Below are 15,517 nucleotides of genomic sequence, written 5' to 3' on the forward strand. Positions count from 1 at the left end.
CTTCTGGTATTAACTATTGTACTGAATCAAAGTTGTAAAAAAAATAGCATGAATCAAACAAATTTTAAAATGTTCAGAACAGGAAAGATGGGCTGATATAGACCTTTGATCTTTCTGTATCTGTTTTGTGTACTAAGACCGTCAATTGGTCATGTGATTTGTTCTTAGAATTTTTTTCTGAAATGTGCTGGCTCTTAGTTAATTATTTTACATTTATGTATGTGGTGGTTCGGTAGCACAGACCTATCCAAGGGGCAGCGCAGCTCAGTACTTGCTCAAGACTGGCCTCAGTGTCAAGCAGCGATAAGAAAGGTAGCTGGGTTGTGAAATGTTTGTACATTGTGATGTTCTTTGAAGTGTTACCAATTCAGCTCTTTTCTAAATTGGGGTAGTCATGCTGGATTTGGTGGTGGTGTTCCAGATCCTGGGTGCATAGATGGAAAGGCTTGCTGTCTTGTTTTTTTTAATTTTTTTAAAATAGATTTTAGATGGTATCCTGTCTTCAGGGGTCCTGAGAACCCCCAGAGATAGTGAGCTTGTTTGCAGTTTAACATCCCGTGCCTCCAATAGGATAACATTGTATTTCTGGTTAACATTTGCAGTGAAATGAGGAGAATAGATGGTCCTGATTTTCCATTTATACCTTTGCGATCTGGATTACCCATTTGTACAGAATATTGAGTGTTTCTAGCCATGACGCTGCATCCTGAAAACGAAGACGGTTGGTCTAAATCAAGTACCAGCTTGGTGGTGTGGTGTGGCCACGTTATTGTGTCTGCTCTGTCTCAACATGTGCTTACCTTATTAATTTGCAGCCTGTGATCACTGCTTGCGAGCACTGGAGACAGCAGAAGAGAATGCACGTCGGTTGTCCGGAAATGCTTTTCTTGTCCTACCTCACCCAGAGCAGTGCCAAATCAGAAGAGACTTGCACCAAGTTTGTCCTAACTGTCAGGTAAGTGATGTCTTAAGTTAATTGTGTTTGGTAGATCTAAGCTTCTTAAAGCAAGGGTTGAGGCTGATGTCAGTGCAATTTTGGTATCTGGAGGAAGAGCAGCCTTAAGTTGCATATTAGTTTCTTGCCTTGCAGCTCTTGAGTGAAAAAGTTTTTTTTTGCAGTTTTTCTGCAAGAATCACCTCTAAGTCCAGGTAGCCATTGTTTTAGATTTGAAGGGTAGGAAGTACTATGTAAGCATCAGAAGGGAAGAGTAAGAATAAGGTTGACTGAATTGTTGTGGGTTTCTGCCAGTCATTAAGATCATATTGTGCATAGATATAAAGGCTTTATTTTCACTGTTATTAATTAGACGATATGATCAATGCATTATGCTGATAAAACAATTACTAAATTTTATGTTGCAATATAGACCTAAATAAACATCACTGCTGAGGTTGGCTGACAGTGGGAGCTCAGCAGTGGACACAAAGTGGTTTGAAATAACTCTGCTGCTTTAATTCCTACAGCTGCAGCACTGTAGAATGCTCGGATTAGATATGTCTGGAATTTTGATTACATATTTTTACAAGTTTGGGTGAGAGTTCTCCCTTTTCCTAGTTTTGCGTTCACTATATATTTTCCCATGAGCCTATGGGGGACTCCTAGGAGTTGAGGAAGGAAAAAGAGAGCATGGCAGTGAGTGGTAAGAGTAGTGAAGGGGAGGATTGGGGTGAGAGAAAAAGAGGAGAGGTGACTATGTAAGTATGAAGGGTAGGAACAGGGGTGGGAGCACACCGCTTCACCTCCCATCAATGTTCGCACCTGGCATTATGGTAAATGCAGTCTCATGTTGCTTGCTTTGCTAAAATATTTCCGAGTGTTTCGCCAGAGTTGACGTAGATAGTACTGATCTCTAGACACATGTTTCTGGTTCTTTAACCGTCATCAGTAGAGATTACAGACTTCAAATTTGTTTATTGAAGTTGTCAAGTTCATTAAAATCGTTTTTTGCATTCGTAACCTGTCAGTCGCTTGTAGGCGCACAGAAGCGATTCCAAATGTACATTGTCTTAATGCCGTTAAGAGTTTTGTACGCATCTGCTGTTTCCCTGTGGCACTCCTGCAACTAGTGGATGCACTACTATTTCAAACGTGGATGCACAGCCTTTTCCTTGAATCCTGTCCTCCTTCACAGACACTGTATAAAGAGAAATAGCTTTTTCTATACGACTCAACGTACCCAGCGCTACACAAGGGTGACCTACATGCTGCTGTGCTCCAGCTGCTGACATTTGGGGTAGTGGAGTTTTCTAGCTTCTCCTGAATGCAGTCCTATGGGGGTGACCATAAACTGTGCACATTTTTGTCTTATTCAGGTGGTATACTGCAGTGCCTCCTGCCAGACATCTGCCTATGACCAGTACCACAAAGCACTCTGCCTTGGAGCTTCCCGTGAAGACCCAAAACACCCTCTGAACAAACTTCAGGAGGCCTGGAGGTAGGTGAATTTCCCTTGTTCCCCCCCCATGGTCCTTGCATGGCTGCGACAGCGGCAGAGACACCAGGGGGACTAACAAAATAGATCGATTTTCTGCTTCCTAGGAAATGAATTTTTCTACTCTTTTGCATTTTAGTTCAGATAAAATGCTCTCTATTTTCTTTCTAGCAGGATTATAGTTAGTTGTATTTCAGACACGTGATTTAACTCTGCCCCTTTTCATCAGCCATTGATTTTACCCTTTTGACCAGTCCTTGATTTTACCCCTGTCCTTGTTCCCACCCACACATTTGCGGCACCAGCGCCTACATCTTTCAGACATGAGAAAATCCCATGTCTTCACTGCTGATACCCTTTCAGAATTAAGGCTCCTTACATCCCAGACCTTTCCTCTCCAGCATCTAGGATCCTCATTACCACCTCTTGCCAGTGTGTAGCAGGGCATCAAAGATCTCCTTTTGTGCCAATGTTTGGTGAAAAGTGCTTACCAATACATCGCAACCCACTTACCTCGTTAAAATGAATGTTCAGTAACACAGTTGATTCATGGCTGTTCTTTTTATTTATTTGCTTTTCATAGTTGACCATGTAGAAATTATGCATTACTGCATTTTGTCATTGAACCTAAAAGCGAGGTGGTGTTAAAGTATGTTGTGGAAATCGATTTACTTTCTTCCCTAGCCCCTGCCACCCGACTTCAGCCCTGATGTCTTGTAACTAGAGAGACCCTGGGAACAGCCTGCTAGTATATGGTCCATCGTGTGCTTTAAGAAATCAGCTATTTCCCTCAAGAGCCTGCAGCTTGCTTCCGCATTAGTTGTCCATTACATTGCCTGAGTCAGTAACCATTCCTGATCTTTATTCTGATGCCCAACATACCTGCAGGTTTCCTCTCTTACTTTCCTTGGCGGATGTCACTAAACAACCAGATATTTATCTGAACCCATTTTACAGTTGAGGTCCACATGGATATGCATTTTTATTACTAAAGTAATCTCCCTAGCTTCTGCCTGAGTAGCACGGGCCTGGTCGGGCATTGTGGCCATTCTCTGTTGTCTCAACCGCTTTAGTGAACCTCTTCACAGATGATTTCCAATTCGATCTTTTGATCCAAGTCTTCAGATAAACAGCCTTCATTGTGATAACGACAGACATGTTAAGGCAATCTATTTTTTGTATTCTGTCTCTATTAACAAAAGCACTGTTTGTTATCAGAGGAATTGATAATTTGGTGTTGAATTACTGCCTGGCAGTCTTTAATGTGGAGTATCTCAATTGGGGTTTTATTTTAAAAAAACAAACAAAAACAAAAATATTGTAGTCATACTGGGTTTGTTCTCCAGCAACTCTTTACTGCCGAAAGAAAATGGAAGGCTGTTATTCTACTGTTTTTGCTGCTCAGAAAATAAAAGTGGGTAACTGTTTTGCTTTCCCAGTTGTGCAGCTATATTTTCTTTTTTTTCTCTTATTAATTCCCTGACAGAAATATTCACTTCCCTCCCGAAACGGCAAGCATCATGCTGATGGCGCGAATGGTTGCCACTGTGAAGCAGGTAGGCGGACGCGTTTCTAGGGGAGGTGGCGAATGCGTGTGTCCAGCTCAGAGCATGCAAGGTGATTTCAGTACTTCTCAGGCATATTGAGCAAACACAGCGCTCCTCAAAGTCGCAAGTGCAGCACTCTGTAAATAGGAAGTTTCTTTTAAACTTCCACATCCTATTCAAGGGCAGCAAAACACTTCTCAGTGTACTAAATGCACGGTAGAGACGTTTAGAAGACAAGAGTACAAACCGAGCTGATGAGGCATAAGAATTTGGGGGCCAGTTTGATGTCTCTACTTGGACTGCAAGACTAATGCAGGAAATGCTGGAATAGTGCACCTGCCGTTAAAAATGCACAACACCCCCCAGGCCATCCTACCATCCCATATAGTCTGTGCTGCACACAGGTGAGCTACTCGGAGGTCGCTGGAGAGCTACAGTAGCTCACAGGCTACTGGTTGGAGACCCACTGTACATTTCCACCACATGTTTTCCAACTTATGTGGCATATTTTTAACTTGATATGCCCTGAATGTCCAGGTTCTCGTGTTCTGTTCCAGAGACTATCCTGCAGGTTGATGGGGTATCAGGAATGCAATGAATGAAATAGATTAGAAAGTATATCTGTTACCAGAAAGAGGGTTGTTGCATGCCTAAATATTAAATCCTATGGATTATTCAGGGCAAAACCTCTGTTTACTTACCAAAAGTTTACTGCTTTCATTAGGCTGCATCCAATCTATAGGATTGAACAGGAGCTTCTGATATCACTCCACTTTCCAAATCCCTACACAAGGTGTCTGTTGGAGATGGGGACTTGCCTGTTTTTCATGGATATCAGTCCTCAGATCTTCTTTTTACCTTGTACTCATTCATCCTTCCCCTTGGTGCTAATTTAATAAAATGTGGGCAGGGCCGGTGTGGCGTCAAACATTATGGTTCATCCCATGTCTCTATCAAGGGCCAATTTCCTATGATTCCTTTGCTTTTTATTATCAGCATCCTGAAGCAAATTGCTGCTGCAGCAAAAAGGATTAACGGGTAAGAATGCCTACAAGGGATTTAATTCATTCGAACTGAATAAGCGTCAATTGCCAAAATAAATCTATTGTCAAGCCCCTAGAGGTGACTGACTAATGAACAATCAAAACTCAAATTGACTTTTTTAAATCGTGATAAATCTCCAATGAACAATGTGAACACGGGTGTGCATTTTTCAACAAATTAGACTATTTAATGTGAGCAAACAGAAAGGGTACAAGGCAAAACAACAACACCCAATGACCGAGGTAAATCAGTGTAATTCAAAAGTTGAGACCTCAGGGTCAAATATGTGAACATCTATTCCAAAATGTTTTTGTAACGGAAAATGAATCTGAAACAACAGAAAACAATTCCAAGGAAACTGAATAACTGTTGAAATAGATAGACTGGTCGACGTTTCGGTCTCTGTGGTATAAATGTCAGTTAGTGTAAAATAGAAGAGAGGGGCTCTATGCCACAAAAATGGGTAGAGCGCCAAAAGACAATAGTCAAAAGAAATATGCCCCTTTTTGGCACATGTACAAATAACCTCACAAAACATACAAGTATCAAACTAAATCAATCACCAGAACAAGACACCAAATTCTGAACCCTAGTCACAAATTGTTGTATGTGCAAAATACTCTATTTTATTAAAAACATCACATAATAAAAATTGTAAGACAGTTACAAACCAATAAAATCAGTGTTTAACATTAAGCTTATTGTGCAATAAGCAGACAATACAAGTTACAATAAAAAACGATTCAGAACATAGGGAGAACACAGGTAAGAAAAAATATTTTCTAATCCCAATTATAAAGGAAGACAAAAGACCCAAATCAACTATTCTCCACAGTGTGGTTCCTGTTAATCATTTTTTTCGAGAACAGATGTCAATCCAGTCTACAGTCTGCCTTTTTGGACTTGCGTCGACGCGTTTCGGTGGAAGGCTAGTGATATAGGACCACCTTCTTCAGGACAATATTATTCTAATCTCCCACGGTACAGACAATCTACATGAATAATAAAAATTTATAACATTGAAACCATTTAAAATGCAAGCATTCTATATACATGTCATGACTTTTAGTATCGTTATTTGCAACTGCTCACAACAATCTTGGGTAAAAGAACAAATGCTATCTAAGGCAAATGGTTCCCCCCCAGAAATAGTAGAGTTCCCACAAAAACCTTTAGATAAACAAACAGTGTAGTTCTCCTGGTGATTGAACATACATAACAACCATGCTCAGCCATTCTTTAAAGCACCTATTCGAATCATACCATACTCACATACTTCTTCTCTTAGATATATTTAGAGGAAACTAAACTCAATTTGATAAAGGTTGTTGTTACCTTATAAGTTGACTAATACATCCAAGAGGTAGGTACTAGTAGACTTCTTGCTTTTTAGTTATCAAGCGGAATACGCTGAGTTCAACGGGAACATGAGGCCTTTTATTCTGAAGGGATAGAAGTATTTGTAGAATTTAGAACCTTTCCTTTCCAGCTATAGTATTTATAGTGTAATCTTACTGTTTGATACCATTCGGGTTCCGAAGGTATATGAGCAGGTCTATATAGTGTGAGAAAGTGCCATCTTTCTTGCATGGTATGCCCCCACTTTTTGCTAAATTGCTGAATGTACTTCGATTGAGTGTACCCTGGGTTCCTGCCAATCAGGTGCCCAGGGCCTATGTTCCTTCCTTAAACCACACAAACTCCCAATTGGCAAACCCTAGCCACATGTCAGCCCCTAGTAAATGGTACCCTAGGTACCCAGGGCCTTGTGGCCAGGGAAGGCCTCTAAGGGCTGCAGCACTCATTGTGCCACCCTCAGAGGCCCTGTACCCTTACACACACACTGCCCTTGCAGGCTGAGTGTCTGGGAGCAGGACAAAACAAAGAGTCGACATGGCACACATCCCTGTGTACCATGCCCATCACCTACACTGCCAAGGCATATGTCAGCCACCCCTCTAGCTTGGTGCATTACGCCTATGGTGTGGGCACAGGAGCAGGAGCCCTGTGCCCCTACAGTACTCGGGTCCATTCCTGGGCACTGTAAGTGCAGTGCTGTCATTGAAGAGTACATGGTGCTGGGAGCTTGTCAAACACGAGCTCCACAGCACCAAATTGGCAACACTGAAGCCTGGGAAGTTTGGTATCAAACTTCTCAGCACATTGAACCCACACTGATGCCAGTGTAGGATTTAATGTACTAAGCACCCCAGAGGGCATCTTAGAGATGCCCCCTTACAGCTAACTTAAAATCCACTTCTGCTCTGAGGCTGCCCAGGCTGCCACACAGCAGACACGTTGCTGGACCCCTGGGTGGGAGAGCCCCTGCTCTCCCGGGCCTGCAACAATGCACATCCTGGGTGAGGTGAGAAATCTCCTCCCCCAGGATGAGCAAAGGGAAGCTTCAAAGGCAGGCCGCCATTTGGAGTTTCCCCAGGCCACTGCAACCCCCCATTCTGGCGGGAAGCTTGGCCAGAAACCCCATACAAGGACAGGGGATGTGCTAGCCTGCCCACCCCACCCCTCAGGTGGGGGAGGCGAGGTGAAGCACTTCTCCGGGCTCTCGCCATCTTGAAGATGGGGAGCCCTACCCTATCAGGACTAGGCTACTGCCCCCCTCCCACAGGAGAGAGGCAGGATAGGGGGTGTACCCACCCCAGGACAAGGACCCATTGGTCCCTGGCCTTCACCTACCTGTAACGCCCCTAAATCTAGTATTTAGGGGCACTCTGAACCTTCCTTCCTCAGATTCCAGATAGAAAACTACAAGAAGAGCAAGAAGAACAAGGACCTGCCCTGCAGCTGCTAAAAAGAGAAGACACCAACTGCTTTGGCCCCAGCCCTACCGGCCTGTCGACTCTCGAACCTGCACCAGCGCGGCATCTCCCGTGGCCAGCAACCTCACCAACCCCGGAGGACCTGGCTACCTTTTGGCTCTAAGCCCCCTGGGACTCCCATGAGTAGAGGCTCTACTCAAGAAACCTATTCTTAACCCCTGGCAGCAGCCCGGAACCGCGGACCCAACACACTCTGCACCAGCCAAGCCTGGCCAGTGCCGGAGTGGACAAAGACCCTGAGGACGATCCCACGGCGACTGTGACCCCGAGTCCGGCACCCAAGGACCCCCCTCGACATCCCGGACGAAGCCTGCAGCCTCAGAACCGAGTGCCACCCCAACCGCGATCAACCAGTGGGTAAGATTCCCGACGTCAAAAGGCACCCCTACACCCGGCGCCCTGCGGCCCCCTGTGCCCAATCCCGGGGTACCCACCTAACCTACAACTACCCAACTTACCCCTCGAAGTGGTGGTGGCAAAGGAAACATCCTCGTCCCCGAGCCTGCAGCCTTTTTCCAAACCGGAACATTCCCATTGATTTCCATTGAGCGCCCGAAGGCTCAAAAGCACCCTGCACCCAGCCGCCCGAGTGGCCCTGGCAGTGCACTCTCTACACTAACTTACTTCCCCACTTGCCCTGAGTAAGTGACCAGGAGCCCAGCTCCCACAGCCGCGTGGCTTGCCAGACAGCAGCCACCAACCAAGGCCCCCCTATCCCTCATAGGATAACATTGGGCCTAACTCTCTGCACCCGGCCGTCCTGAAACCGCTGAGGGTGAACCAACTGTACCTACCTGACACTGGGGGACCCCTGAGTCTATGCCCGGAATTTCAACTCTGCCAGTCAAGTACTTACCCTTAAACCGCTAACTTCATTTTCCTCATAGGGTAGCATTGACTGGCTTTTTCTTCAAAAATCTTCTAAGTGTGAACTTTTCAAAACTGCAAAAATTCACCAAAAATCAGCCAAGTGACAAAAACGAATTTACTCACCTGCTCCTAGGTGAGCTCCCAGTGCTGGATCTTGGTGCCCAGCCCTGACCCTGAAAAGTGCTCACAACTATACTTACCTCTAACTCATTTTTCTCCCATAGGAAACCATTGTCTGCTTTTCTGTGAAATTTCTTCTAAGTGTCTATTTTTGCAAATTTGAAATATTCTTTTAAAATCGTACCATTTCTGCAAACGAAATTACTTGCCTGTTTTTGATAAGGACCCCAGTCCTGGGTCTAGGTACCCAGTCCTGGATTACTAAAGTAACGATAAAGTACTCTACCTGCAATTTGAATTTCTTGCCATAGAGATCCATTGAATGTTTTCTTTGAAATATTTTCTAAGTGCTAACTTTTGAAATAGCTAAATATTATTTAAAAATCATTACAGTTATTAAGTCGACTTTCATCACTTGATTCTGAATACTGACCCAAGGCTGGATCTAGGAGCCAGACCTGGAATTCCAAAAGTAATCTGAAATGCAATTTATTACAAATAACCTGAATTTACCATTGAGCTCAATGCATTGTTATGTTTAGGAAATAGGATTGTTTATTGCAACCAACTGTGACTGTTACACAAATTTATTGCTTAAGACAAAAGTATTTATATTCAACCTCTCATTCTGAGAAAGTATATTTTTACCCCCTTTGTGGTTCTAAAAATAAAACAAGCATATATTTTATATATATAAACCATTGGCCTAGAGTTCAGTTATTGAGTGTGTGAAACCATTTGCTGACTGAGTGTGTACAATAAATGCTTTAAACTGTCCTTTGGTACTGCCTTACTGCTCGACCAAGCTACCACTTTTGAGAGTAAGGTCATACCTAACTTTGACCTCTATCAGCCTCTGGAGGACTGTGGATTCTGTACACCCTGTGCCTATTAGGCAACAGTATATACAGAGCCACTTTCTCACATTGGTGGATCAGCAGTGGGATACAAACTTGCATTTGTTGGACTACTTGGTTACCATCTGATCACACGACAGAACTCTTAAAAATTGCCTTTAGAATTCTGATTGGTTTTTCCAAAATTACTAAAAGTCTTGCTAGGGCCTTGCTTAAGTCCCATTAGAATTTTAGAAAAATAAAAGTCACTATAGTCAGGGTAGAGGGTTAGAACTGTCAGGTTAGAATGTCTCAAACAAACCCAGCTATTAGTGATAATAATGACCTGGACCTGGTGGAGGAGCTCGACCTCACACCTTACTTACACTTGTCTTTCAAGGAATTGAGGTCCTTATGTAAACTCAAAAATTTACAAATGGGTCTGCATCCAACCAAACAAGGGCTCCAGGAGCTCCTGGCTGAGTATGCTAAAGACCACCCATCTGAACATGGTGATGGCCAGTCAGATGAGGAAAGGGAAACAGGAGAGGTGGACAACAACCTCCCCATACTATTCCCTAGGGAGGAGATGGCACCCATACCCTCCAACTCAAGACATAGCATCTGGGCACCTAGAGACCACACAGGTGGCTCTGGTCCCAGAGACAACACTGGGGGACCCCCCAGTGAAGAGGACAGCCTTGTGAGGCTGGCCAAAAGAATAGATCTAGAGTCCAGGCTCCTGGCTCTAGAAAAGGAAAGGAGAGAGATGGGTTTAGCACCCATAAATGGTGGCAGCAATAATAAAAACAAGGATAGGGAGGAAACTTCTGACCCTAAAATCCCCAAAGGGATTGTCCCTAAATTTGAGGAAGGTGATGATATCACCAAATGGTTCACAGCCTTTGAGAGGGCTTGTGATATCAGGAAAGTAAAGAAACCTCTCTGGGGGGCACTCCTGTGGGAACTGTTCTCTGGTAACTGCAGGGACAGGCTTCTGACTCTCTCTGGGCCAGAAGCAGGATCCTATGACCTCATGAAGAAAGCTCTGATTGAGGGATTTGGATTCACCACTGAGGAGTATAGAATTAGATTCAGGGGGGCTCACAAAACCCAGACCCAGTCCTGGATTGATTTTGTAGATTTCTCAGTGAAGACACTGGATGGTTGGTTAGCTGGACATGGTGTGCAGGATTTTACTGGATTGTACAATTTATTCATGAAGGAACATATTTTGAGTAACTGCACAAATGAAAAGTTGCATCAGCATTTGGTAGACCTAGGTCTAATTTCTCCCCAAGAATTGGGAAAAAAGGCAGACCACTGGGTCAAGACTAGGGTGACCAAGACAACCACTGGGTTGAAACCATTGTCTGCTTTTCTGTGAAATTTCTTCTAAGTGTCTATTTTTGCAAATTTGAAATATTCTTTTAAAATCGTACCATTTCTGCAAACGAAATTACTTACCTGTTTTTGATAAGGACCCCAGTCCTGGGTCTAGGTACCCAGTCCTGGATTACTAAAGTAACGATAAAGTACTCTACCTGCAATTTGAATTTCTTGCCATAGAGATCCATTGAATGTTTTCTTTGAAATATTTTCTAAGTGCTAACTTTTGAAATAGATAAATATTATTTAAAAATCATTACAGTTATTAAGTCGACTTTCATCACTTGATTCTGAATACTGACCCAAGGCTGGATCTAGGAGCCAGACCTGGAATTCCAAAAGTAATCTAAAAAGTAATTTATTACAAATAACCTGAATTTACCATTGAGCTCAATGCATTGTTATGTTTAGGAAATAGGATTGTTTATTGCAACCAACTGTGACTGTTTACACAAATTTATTGCTTAACCCCTTCAGTGCCCATGACGAGCTGGACTCGTCATGGGCTGCGGTGGCGCTGTGCCCATGACGAGTCCAGCTCGTCATGAACTCCGCCCGCTAATGGAAGGCGCGGCACTGGGCGGGGAAAGGGGCGGGCATGCAAGGGGTTAAGACAAAAGTATTTATATTCAACCTCTCATTCTGAGAAAGTATATTTTTACCCCCTTTGTGGTTCTAAATATAAAACCAGCATATATTTTATATATATATAAACCATTGGCCTAGAGTTCAGTTATTGAGTGTGTGAAACCATTTGCTGACTGAGTGTGTACAATAAATGCTTTACACTGTCCTCTGGTACTGCCTTACTGCTCGACCAAGCTACCACTTTTGAGAGTAAGGTCATACCTAACTTTGACCTCTATCAGCCTCTGGGGGACTGTGGATTCTGTACACCCTGTGCCTATTAGGGAACAGTATATACAGAGCCACTTTCTCACATCGAGCCAAAAGAAAATGTGCTTAACACTTACTTTGAACTAAGTGTCGTTACCTATATAGCTCATCTGTAGGATACGACTGATGCTGTATTTATTCAGAAGACACCTTCATGAGGAGCCGTTGCATAGATCCCCGATAAATTAGGAAACTCTCGATGTCGCTTCGGTTTTTGGGAGAGGGTCATAGGACAATGGAGGCTGGAGAGTGAAATTGTTTTTGTTAAAATAGGTGAGGGTGAAAGAGATGGCTTTGTCTTTGAGGCATTAGCCATTAGGCAGCACCTGGCTATTCAGTTCTGAATGGTTCAAAACAAAGTGACACTGGCTAATGGAAAAAAAAACTATTTGGTTCATGAGAAAGAAGTAAGAGGAAAAGCTTAACAAGGAGGTAGTGTCACGGAGAGGCGTAATGTAGAGGGAAAGCAGAAAGGGTGCTGGGGTGAGAGGGTCGCACCAACTTTTTAAAAATGATAGTATTTCCCATCCCAAAAAAAGCCCTCTCGAACAGTCACCCATTGCAAGTTAATCATTGTAAATTGCATGACAAATGTGTGACTTCTGACACTTAGACTCGCTTGGTCTCCTGAGTGTTTTGCAGTCTGTTTGCCAGCAGAACAGAAATCACAGTAAATGAACATGGTACAATATTGCATCTGGTCATCTAAATAATTAATTGTTACAAGACTAGTCATACGACTATGCCCTGAAATCCTTTGTATGATGATTGGTTTCTTCTTCCAGTACTGTCAAAAATACCCCTCTGTCCTTGTAAAGTAAAGCACCACCTTACTTAGCACAGCCCATTTTGATGGTTAGCAGAGGTTATTGAATAATTCAAATATATCCTGCTAGGACTTGCACATTCCAGAGGGACTGCTAAAGTTAAAGTGTATGACCACCTTTGGTTGAGGAATAAGAACAGGAGGAAGACTGAGTCAAAGGGGTGTGCTTTGTTGAATGCAGAAATCTGTTATTAGACTTCTTGACCAAGGGCTTTAACCCCCTGGCATGCATGGCAAGCTGTAAAGATGGCTGTCAGTTTATCATGCTCAGACTGAACAAGTATAATTTGCTAAGCATCCCTCTGCCAAACCACCAGTTGTCACAAAAGCGGAACATGGTTGTGTCATCAACATTTTGAAGCTTGCCAAAGAAATCATTTAAAATGCTGAAACTTAGTTGTTAAGTAAAATTGATGATGACATGGGAGAAACAAGATCACTGCAATGCTCAGTAAAAATAAATACCTTCTGGCTGGCGGAAGGAATAAACTATTTTCCCTTATTGCTGTCTGGCTGTTAAAGAATTCTAAAACTTCAAGATAATCTTCCCCAGCCCTTCTGATCTTTGCCAACTTGCTAAGAATAAGAAAGTGGTCCACTAGGTTGGAGCCTAGGGGTGGCATGGGGACAGGACCAAGGCGTTTGATAAATGGCATTCGTTCAGTTTTCAAGATGTCACCTTGTCAACCTGCATGATTTTAGTCCAGTGCAGATTTCTTTGCTGCTTTTTCCTCGGGCTGTTTGGTGCTCTAGGCCCTGTGAGAGCTGTACCTGCTAGTCACAGTCTCCTAGAATAGCTGCAGGTACTTGTTGCTTTTAAGTAGCAGCAGTGTTTTGCCCTTGAATTCCTACTTTATTTCTTCTAATAGAGCTGGAGTTAGATTGACACCAAATTGCCTCCTACTCTTGCTCTCACGAAAGCAAGATTCAGTAGTTAGGCCATGTTCTTCAAACGTAGGGAGGAAGTAAAAAAAAACGGAGCAGTGATCACCAACTTTTTGAGACCGCATTTGTGTGGATGATTTTAAAATCTTGCTGTAGGGTGCAGCTGTTACCTTCGTGTGGTGGAGGAAGTAGCGTCCCTTGTAGCAGCCTGGGAAGTCCTTGCATTTTTTTTTTTTTAATAAAGTAAAAAACGATTTTTTACACTTTGTGTTAGTTTATTGCTCTCCTAGCTACTCAGTATCCAGAGTCGGGGAATTTGACTGACTGACAAAAGTCACTCAGAATGAAGCATGTAGTGCTGTTAGGTGACTTAAATTCTCTGGCTTCAGTCCCCCTATAGCGCCATGCATACTTTTGTCAATGAGAGGTCTGTTTTACAGGCTCCCCTACTCAGTGTGAGCCCAAGCAAATATACCTGTTAGATCCACTTCTCTTCATTTGAGGTGGACTGATCATGTCTGCATCTCTGTTAATTTTACTTTTCCAAGTTGGAAAAAGTATGTGTCCCCACTGATGTTACAGATCCATTTTGCCAGCTGAGAGATCTGACTAATGCCATTTGGGATCCATAGATTGTATAATCCATTGTTTTTTGTAGCTCAAGAATATCTGTTTAACCAGCCATATTAGCAAGGCCACCAATGTCTCTAAGGAACTATCTAAGGTTATCAATTAATTCAGTACAGTCATTGCTTACTAGCACATCATCTACCCTACTACTGTGAGTTGTGTGGTGATTTATCTCCGTTCTTCACCAATATAGTCACAAACATAAGACCGGCTTTAGAAAAGAAAGTAGTGTCCTGTCTGTGACGCTTTTTCTTGGGCTCCTTGTGCAGTCCGAGTTGACTGGGCAGTAACCCATGTGGATCCTTCTTTTAACACTGGCATCCCAGGGCCACAGTACTGTCAATATCCCTCTATGGTTGATAGGGTTGCATACAAATTCCACTTGCCTATAGCCACAGCAGAGAAACATACTTTCTCTTTGATTTAGAGATAAAAATAGGTCATCCATAAGGACTATCCTGGTCCTTGATTATATCTGGAAGGAGGGTCTGTCATGTATGCGCGCTGGTCTCCGATTCCACTGTAATCTCTAGACTAGAGAAGAATACAAGGCTCTAATGTGCCTGCAAAATCGATTATCTCAGCAGCAGTGGAAAAGTGCTCCAAGAACCGTGTGACTGTTTAGGAGGAGAAGTAAAATGTTTTACTTCTTAGACAATCAAAATAGCAAACACTAATGCCATTTTGTCTTATGACAGGCAGCTGGGTAATGACATTGCCCATACATCAGCAAGACTCAGAATCCCCGAGGAATCACAGCAGAGGAGAACATGTGTGGTCATCGTCTACTCAGACGATGCTCTGATATATCTGAGGCAGCCGGAAAGTTCTGTACCGATACTCCTGAATGTGATGCAGGAGTTCAGTAAAATACCAGGTCTTCTCATCAGCCCAGCGAAGTCCAAGCTATTTCCATTGGGGGGGGGGGGGGCTTCCCTGGGAGTCGGACGGGGTGTAGTACTTATGAATCAGATTGGCACATGCAGAACAAATATTTTTGGCCCTGAAAATTCAGAGGGTGATCACCCGGTTACAAGCATCAGTACGTTTTTGGAAGGAACTCCCCCTGTCTTTGATGGGCAGGGTTGCCATTGTTAAAATGATTATGCCCCCTAGATGGCTGCACTCTATATATGATTCCCAGAAAATATTTTAAAACCATTGACAGCCTTGTGGTTGAGCTGTTGTGAGCAAACAAGCGAAA

The 15,517-nt window shown here is 43.2% G+C and overlaps 1 protein-coding gene across 1 annotated transcript in view; it reads left to right on the forward strand.

The window, feature by feature from the left end:
- The window catches only part of SMYD5 (SMYD family member 5), a 115,440-nt gene that overhangs the window by 18,358 nt on the left and 81,565 nt on the right, over positions 1–15,517 (forward strand). Inside the window, exons 3-5 of the mRNA XM_085642770.1 lie at positions 816–955; positions 2,314–2,435; positions 3,919–3,988. Coding sequence (XP_085498896.1) covers positions 816–955; positions 2,314–2,435; positions 3,919–3,988 — 332 coding nt within the window. The remainder of the gene's footprint in view (positions 1–815; positions 956–2,313; positions 2,436–3,918; positions 3,989–15,517) is intronic.

The sequence above is a fragment of the Triturus cristatus genome, chromosome 2_2 (assembly GCF_964204655.1).
Source record: "Triturus cristatus chromosome 2_2, aTriCri1.1, whole genome shotgun sequence".
NCBI lineage: Eukaryota > Metazoa > Chordata > Amphibia > Caudata > Salamandridae > Triturus > Triturus cristatus.